The following is an 8,770-nucleotide window of genomic DNA, read 5'->3' as shown; positions in this document are numbered from 1 at the left end:
GACCCGCTCCAACAGGTCCATGTCTTTCCTGTGCTGAGGGCTCCAGACCCGGACGCAGTACTCCAGGTAGGGTCTCACCAGAGCAGAGTAGAGGGGCAGAATCACCTCCCTCGACCTGCTGGCCATGCTTCTTTTGATGCAGCCCAGGATACAGTTGGCCACCTGGGCTGTGAGCGCACATTGTTGGCTCACATCCAGCTTTTCATCCACCAGTACCCCCAAGTCCTTCTCGGCAGGGCTGCTCTCAATCCCTTCATCCCCCAGCCTGTATTGATACCAGGGGTTGCCCTGACCCAGGTGCAGGACCTTGCACTTAGCCTTGTTAAACCTCATTATCTCCGTCTTCTCTGAAGGGAGTTAATTTTTCAGCCCTATTTTGCACAGCCACAAAGAAAAAGGATGGCTGCCCAGAGGGGCAGGTAGCATGTGTCCAAGCTATGCCTTTATAGCCTTGCTTACCTTTCACTGGGAGATGCATACTTTAAGGGATGTTGGCTTCTATCTAGGGATTATTTCCAATTTATATATCATCCCATGCAACACCAGAATTAGGGGGGTTGGGTTGGGGGGGGGGGGTGTTGGGTTTTACTATGTTCCACTGCAAAGGGAGTTGAGAAGAGCTCCCTATTTCCCAGACAGCCTCAAAAACTTCTCATGTTTATAACCCAACATCCAGCTACTTTCTCAGCCCATCTGTGAATGAGGCAATATGGACATCAAGCAGCCTGAAGGGTTTGCTGCAGCTCAAATGCCAGCATCCATACCTCTGTACAAACCCTTCCCATCAACTTATCTCACTTCGGATTAGGGAATGGCTTTCTCAGATGTGCAGCCATTTTCCTGTTGAGGAGCTTTAAACACCTCCCCATTGCTAATTAACATAGTCTCCCATCTTGAGAATTTGGAGTGTATTTTTACCCTTTTTAGAAGTGATAAAACTGAAGCAATTTCTTGAAATTTGCAGTGATAAGCTGGTGAAATAAGCCAAACTACTAAGTCTCTTCTTTGCCCACCAGTCATGACAGCTTTGGCAGAAAGCAGGAGCACAAGAGGCTCTCTCTGGTGCGTAACACCCAAAGATGTGTGTCCCTGAAGGGAGACGCTGAAATAGTCAAACCTGTCACTGTGCTGAAGGCTGCAAAGGGCAGACCTACGTGCAGGTTGCTGTGACCTACAGAGACACAGGACAGCAGGGCCTGCTCCTCCTTGGCAGCATTAACAAGCCAGCTAAAAGCAGGCGTGGCTGGCCAGCATGGCTAATGGGGAGAAGGGCAGCTGATGGAAACAAGTTGCATTGGCAGATTGCCTCAGCTTAAGTCAGGTCTTCGTGCCAGGCAAGACTTAAAATCATAAACTGCCAGTGAAGGTTACCATGGGAGTGGGAAAAAACTAGCTGGCCTCGACAATTTTTCCCCCAAAGGAAAAGAGGATCTAGAAATGTAGACAGGACTGTAAATTATTCCCCGGGAATTAGTGACCATGTTTTATCTTTCTGTTTAGGTTTTTTCCCCTCTTTTCCCTTTAATTAAAACACTGTTTATTGCATCATATCTGTGAGTGGGGAGAAGATTATCTCACTGAACATCAGAAAGTTTAATATATCTTTCCCAGGAGTGCTGGTGGGTGCCTGTGTCAGTGTATTTGTAATAGTTCCCTTGCATCCAACCCTGTTCTTGCTGCTGCCTATTATACCCAGGCAGAAGGTACAGTGCCCAAGGCTCCTACATGTTTTTATAATTTAAAAATGCAAGCCTAGATTATTATTCTGCTACAATAGCTCTGCCAAGATGTCGAAAAAATGTGAAAAACTTCATCTGCTACAAAAGACAGGAACAGCTTGAGATCAGCTAGGCACTAGAATTAGCAGAATCTTGCAAATATTTAAGGAGACTAGACACTGGGGCAGATGTTTTTTCAGAGACCCTACCATTCCTAATGACTAGACAGACAAAACCATGGGGCAAAGCGTCTTGGAGGACAGACACCAGAGTGTTGAACAGGACTTCCACCTCCCAGCTCCGTGATCTTATTGATAGCCCTGACTCATTTATGGATGAATGAGGCTCTAGCATGCCCCACCACCTGTTCCCCAGCCACAGAGCATATTTTAGGCTCCAGTGTCTGAATCGGTATTAGATAGGTTCTTTAGTCCCATTACTGCTAAAAAAAAAAAAGAAAAAAAATCAAGTTCCAGGAGTCTAATCCTAAATACCACTGCCCTCCCCCCCTTTTTTTATTTTTTATTTTTTTTTAATAAAAAGCACGCAGGAAAACAGAAAAAGAGCAAAGACAAATGCCCCCTCTAGTAGAGTCATGTACTTTTCAAGTGGCCAGGGACATTGAAGGCGGGATTCTTGTCTGTGAATTGAACTGAGCAATGGGAATACTCAAATCTATGTCTGTTAATGCTCAAATAAGTGACTGAGCCACTAGACTGACCTAAGAGGCATTAAAAAAGCCTCCCCTTCTTTCTCCCCACTACCGAGGAAAACTTTCATCAGAAACTTTCTGATCAAGAGGAAATAACTGCAGGGACCCATTTTCCAGCAGGTGTAAGTGCCTCAGCCATTTCACTGAGAGCATGAAGGCCCATTTTGGTCACAGAGCCGGCTAGGAGAAAAGTTCAACCTCCCATTCCTAAGTATACAGAGCTGTACCATTTCACACCAGGTGAGGCTATAGCTTCGAGGCAGTCGATGTTTTGTAACACAAACTAATATCGTTTTAAGCCTTAAAAACTCTAATTGGTGCAACATGGTTCTTTTGTGCTGTGCTTGACTGGGAGAAGAGTCATTTTGGTGCTGTCCCTCAGCAGGACATGCTAGCGGGGCCAGCACAGCCCGCCAGGTCTTGCCTGTGCCTGCTGTCTGCTGGGACGATGGCTTGCAATGGGCCTGTTTTGCTGACGCTACTAGTTTAAGTCTGACTTTCAGTGAAACCCTCAATACCATCAACTGCCAATTTCAAAATGCTGAATTTATACATTAAAACAAGAACAAACAGCAAACCCCCGAGCAAACAAGACCTGAAGGAAGAGAGTTGTCTGCAAACTGGGGAGACATCTTTCAAACGAAGCATCTACAACCTTGACACATCCAATATTCAAATAGCTGGGTGAGCAAGTTTAAACTTAGTTTGAAAACAGACTCCATCAGCAGTTTGTTTGCTTACTTGCTTGCTTTTTTTACTTGCTTTCAGCCACTTCTCCCAGCATCCCTGCAACAGCACACACAGCAGCAAAGGCACTGAAGAAGCCTCCCTACTTTGCCCACCCACCCGCCAGCCTGTTTTGCTTTTTCCACATATTCAACAAACAGCTGTCACCCCTGAGCTTTTATTGCCTGGTTATTTATTCAGCTGCCATCACTAAATAGCAGTGGGAGGCCAATAAGTGATTTTAGAAGATCCACAGCCTCAGAGAAGCCACTCTGATAGACAGGAGCTTGTTCACACAGCATCTGACCTACACAGCACTTGAATAAAACAGAGAAAAGTTTGCAACCAACAAAAATGAGGCCTTTTCCTCCCAGAAATCTTCTACAACCTCAGTCCTATACTGCTTTCTACATTGTCCCTGTAGTGTAAAAGGGACACGTCCCATGCTGTGTTGCATTGAGCTGGAGTAAAGCCAGTTCCACCCCAGGAGCAGATGCATTACCATGCTGTAGTTCCTGTGTGAAATACCTAAAACAGTTTGGAGAGAGTGGTGGAAAAAGTCAACTTACTTCTAATACTGTCTTCTTCGCTGGAGGTTAATTACATAGGAATCCATTCTACCACAACTGTGGCTAGATTCATTTCAGTGAGGGATTAAGAACTAGATGTTTTTTCTTTCTTACTTCAGATCCAGGCACCTTTTCAAGGCCTGTAATGTTATGGAGCACCTGTTCATACATTATAAGCAAAACTGAAAAATCCTTTCAATATGAGACAAAGGGTACCTGGGGCATAGGGACATTCTGGCCAGAGACAAGTCTGAGTGTAGGCAATTTCTCAAATTCCCAGGTACAATCTAGCTGTTCTGAACACCTCTGGAAATGCACGGAGGCTGTACTGCACAGTGCTGGCAGCCCAGCTCTTTATGATTCATGTAAAATACATGATACTGAAACAGCTAAATAGGGAACAGAATAGACAGCTCCTTAGCCCAACAAATTGTGCTTCTGCCCAGCCTCTCCACAAACACAAGCCCTGCAGCCTCTGAATTTCCGCCCAGGGGCTAAGGATAAGAGTATGCCTTACATCAAACCCCATGACCAATACCTTTCCTATCAATTAAAATGTAAATGGGGAGACAAAATGAGCAAAATGAATTTCCATTCCCACTCCATTCTTGACTCAAAGCCCACTTTTTCAGCGTTGGCTGCAGGCACTCACGTCCGTCAGCTGTCCGGGCTTCCATGTGCACAAGGTCAGGTTCTTTATCCAAACCGGTCACCGACCTGGGCGGGGGGAGAGAGAGAGAGAGAGAAGGCAGCCAGTTAGATAAAAGGCTGCAATCAGACAGAGAGAGGGTGAGGGAAAGCAAAACCAGTTCAAGACTACCTTGTGACACCTGGCATGTAGGTCCCTACCTCCTACCAACTTGTCTCCTTTGTGTTTCTACACAGCCCACTCCCAGGGGCCATATACTAACCTTTAAGACAGACATCTTCCCAGACGCTGGTGAGTGAACCTGCTATCCCTTGTCTACAAGGTGAAGACTACATTGATCATTCTTGTGGTGGCAAAGTGAGCTGGTTCCAAGATCCAGCAAAACCAGAGCTCTGTTTTAATGCTGAAGGAAAGAGGAGGGCACAACAGCCTCATGCTTACAGACAGCAAATTAAAAAGGGGTTTTACCTGGCTGAATAGTGACATGAGAGACTGAGTTTCCTGATTTGCCCCTGGTTTGCTGGGCATTCTTGCTATTGTTTACCTCAGTTTCCCCATCTTCAAAAGAAAAACAATGATGCACATATGCATGGTGAAGTTCTGATAAAAAAAATGTGAGAAAGTATCCATTATTCACCCCATGGTCCCATGCCATGGTCCTTGATAATCATGAAAAAAGGCACGATGAGTTTCTTTAACCTCACTGGTTGAAACCCAAGCACCTCAAGTCAAATATTCCTGTGCATTGTTATTTTACTCCCTAAAAATGTTTTGCAAGGCACATTACAAAGACAGTTTTCCTCCTGGTGGAGGGAAAGTCAAGCCCAGAACAGAAATGTTATTAGTGTCCTGGCTGATAAGAATCACTGGGAGATGAACATTTAGTCCTAGCAATGGCTGGCAGGGGGAAAAAAAAAATCCATAGATGTCCACGTGATTTATGGAGCTGCTTCTCCTGAGTTAACCAAAGGGTTAGATTAAAAAGGGACAACGTCAAAAATCAGTTTCTAATTTGGTGGAAGCTGAATTTGATACAGTAGATTGTAAATAATAGATTCCCTCCGAGTCAGCCAACGTTCACAATTCCCTAATGTTCCGAAACACTTTTATCACAATCTTTTGCTGCTTTCATCCTTGGGGCATCAACAGCTAAAACATTTAAAAAAAAAAAAAAGGAAGAAGAAGAAAAGAACAAACAAAATACAGATGCTCTGATACATTTTTGTGGGTCTCACAAAAAACATAGCAATTGAAGCAATGACAAACATACAAATGTGCCGGAGTTCAGCTAAGATCAGCCAGTGCTGCAAATGCCGAAACAACTACATTATGACCCACTGTGTAGGTAACTGAAATTGGCACTGCTTGTTAACTAGAGCATGGCATCAATAGCGAATCCATTCACAACACACTGTGAATTGTGGCCAAAAAACCACAACACAACAAAACAAAGCCGCACAGGCAGAGCTTTCATCATTCTACTCCCAGTGAAAAACAGTCTGCTCCTTAATCGCTACCATCAGTTTCAGGGTGATCCCACAAGGAAGAAAGCGCTGTTTGTTATCGGTAAGGATGCCAGAATGGGCCTGAGTCCCTGTGACCGAGCAATTATCAGGGTCAAATTTTCCAAATATCTGGACACAGTTAACAGTGACAGTAGGACAAATAGAAATTCCTTAAACTGTCAGTGAAAAACATTATGGTGTGCAGCAACATTATTTCCCAATGTATAGAAAGGGCATACATCTTTCTGGTCCACGGCAGAAGTCTTATGCCTTTTTCCCATAAGTAGCCCTAAATGCTGTAATTTCAGCTGTTTGGCAATCATGACCCTTGCCTATGACATGCCAACAGGGACAGAGGTACGTGCTTACCAACGTAGCTATCCAACACAGCTTTATCAAACAGAGCGGTAATTTCAGCACTTTTAGGTACAGATCGGGAACACATTAGGGACCTGCCCCACAGCCCTTCCCAACAGGCTTCCTACTCAAATCCAACCTTCACCCTGGAGGGTGCGCTCTCCAGGCTTCCTTCTGGAAGCCAGACACCAGCTTTTTACCCAGAGCTGTTTACTGTGTCTTGACACCACAATGCCAGGCTGCCTCACCTGCTCCCCACGACACCCCCTGGGTCCCTCCCCGCCAGATGGAGGGGGCGCTGTGCCCCCCCTGCAGCAATGGGGCAAACCTACTCCTGGCCCAGGTAATACGAAACATCAGTATAAGGCCTGCCACAACAATATCCATTTTAAAAGGGACTGTAATTTGAAGAACGTAAGCATTTCCAAACAAAATCCAAAATACTCATTACCATTATGTGTTTGCATACACAAGCTCTGTGGATCGACTCCACTTATAATGCCTATTACATGAGCACCAGGGGATGACAGGAGTCTCCTGAAACATATCATTCTAGCTTGAATTTCCTTCCCAGTGCCATCTACTTGTTCCCTTAATTAGTTTTGATAAGCCTGGTGGTTCTTTTCAGAACAATGATGAAAAAAGGACCAGCATACAGCAACCCCTTAGTACTCCCCTCTGCTCGCCAAATACCGTATTTCAAGTGGAAAAGCTCACAAAGCAATCTCCTGCAACCCAAAAGCAAGACAAGCTCCTGTTATCTGCAGGCAGATAACAAGCCTGTAAAGTAATGCATCAGTCATCCTTCCTTCTCCCAAACCAAGTCACTCTGTTATATCAAAGACTCTGATTGCAAAACAAATCCCCAATCAATGATGTTTCTTCATGCCTCACCTCACGTCTGTTCCCACTAGCAAAGAACACAGCTTTGCTTTGCAGTGCTCTGACTCGTGAATACAGGTATTTTCAGTAAATGGTCCCTCATCATTTGTCTGGAGAAGCTTTACATGAGGAATGCAAAAAAGTTAGGCAGTGAAAAGAGCAAGATGTGAATGCAGGTCCTGGAGAACAGCTGCAAAAATGCACACACAGACTGTAAAGCTATTCCTTTACCCCATGCAGTAATTTCTCTGGTCTTGAGAACTCACTACAACAACCTCCCAGGTCTGGCAATACAAAAGCATCAACAAAACAAGAAGAGACACCTTCACAGCCTTATATTTTCTCATACATTATCTATCTGAAGAACGTTTGGAGGATGCACTGCTCGAAACTATTTGAGCAACTAAAGTATGATGAGGAGAGATGTCAGCATCCCTTGACTTACCATTTCACTTGTGTGTTCTCTACAACCAAGTGGAGCCCACAGAGTGGGGTGGCTGGGAAGGGGTTTAATGGCTCTCTGGCTGACGAACAGCTCTATTTCAGAGGCTTACAAAGACAAGAGTATGTAACAACACTCAGAAGCCTAAGCTCAGCTTGAAAACAGTTTTCCTGCCACATGGTCACACCTCAGGCTCCATGCACAGCTCAGCTCTGTGTTTTGTATGTGCACAAACTCCAGACAGCAAAACTAAACCAAGGTCCACAAAATGCACCCATGTGTGCTGCTGCCTGGGATGGCTGTGGGGAGGAAAAAAGGGCACTCTTGCTGTGAGAAACCATGCTAAATCAACATCCTTCACCATCCTTATTCATTTATCACCACTGAGATGAGAAAATGCTGAGAGGATGCAGGCAGAAGTGACAGGAAGGGTCATTTTTTTGCTGCTGACATGTTCCCTGACTGCTGCAAAGGCAGTTTTCAAAATGTGGAGCCTGCAGGCAGTATTGCAGCTGGTGCAGGATCATTGGCCAATTAAGAATTCTCCGAATCCCATTAGGAAGGAAGCAATGATTACTTTTCTCTATCTTCTGCTGCTGCTCTTCTTTTTTGTTCTCATGGTAGCTCTTGGTTTTCACAAGAGCTTTCCTCCCTTCTTTTCAGAAGAGGATTGTGTGCTCTTGAAAGCTGAAGAATGGATAGGACCCTGGCAAGACCCTGATCTCTATCGTGAGGGAAGAGCGTTGTGCATGGATGCAAATTTACCAGGCCGCTCTGCTGATATTTCATCTCTGTCCGGGAGGCAGAGCAAGCAAGGAGGGCAAGGAAAACACAGTATTCTGCACTGTAAGTAGCTATTCCTGAAATGTTTTTATATAAGACAGTATATAGTTCAAAATGAAACATGTTAGCACACGCAAAGAGAGGAAAAAAGAAATACACAGACGCTCTGAATTACCTGCCTGCTGCACACCTCAGCTCACTGTTTCTACCAACTCTACTGCCTTTCCATGGAATAAACCATTTTTGCATTTTTTTTTACCCATTTTCCAGACATCAAGTATTTAACAATGAAGGACAGCATTGAGATTTAGCTACTCTAGCTACTCTTAGATCAAGAATGCTGAGCAATACAGACTGCCTGCTGTTGATCCTTGCTCCCTAAACCATCAATAAAGAATAAGAGATGCTCTATTCCTCCATCTCCTGG

The 8,770-nt window shown here is 44.7% G+C and overlaps 1 protein-coding gene across 1 annotated transcript in view; it reads right to left on the bottom strand.

Moving 5' to 3' along the window:
- The window catches only part of SORCS3 (sortilin related VPS10 domain containing receptor 3), a 214,017-nt gene that overhangs the window by 86,770 nt on the left and 118,477 nt on the right, over positions 1-8,770 (bottom strand). Inside the window, exon 6 of the mRNA XM_019471642.1 lies at positions 4,378-4,442. Coding sequence (XP_019327187.1) covers positions 4,378-4,442 — 65 coding nt within the window. The remainder of the gene's footprint in view (positions 1-4,377; positions 4,443-8,770) is intronic.

The sequence above is a fragment of the Aptenodytes forsteri genome, unplaced genomic scaffold, assembly GCF_000699145.1.
Source record: "Aptenodytes forsteri isolate BGI_AS27 unplaced genomic scaffold, ASM69914v1 Scaffold15, whole genome shotgun sequence".
NCBI lineage: Eukaryota > Metazoa > Chordata > Aves > Sphenisciformes > Spheniscidae > Aptenodytes > Aptenodytes forsteri.
The sequence above is the reverse complement of the archived record's forward strand: the minus strand, read 5'-3'. Positions and strand labels throughout refer to the sequence as shown.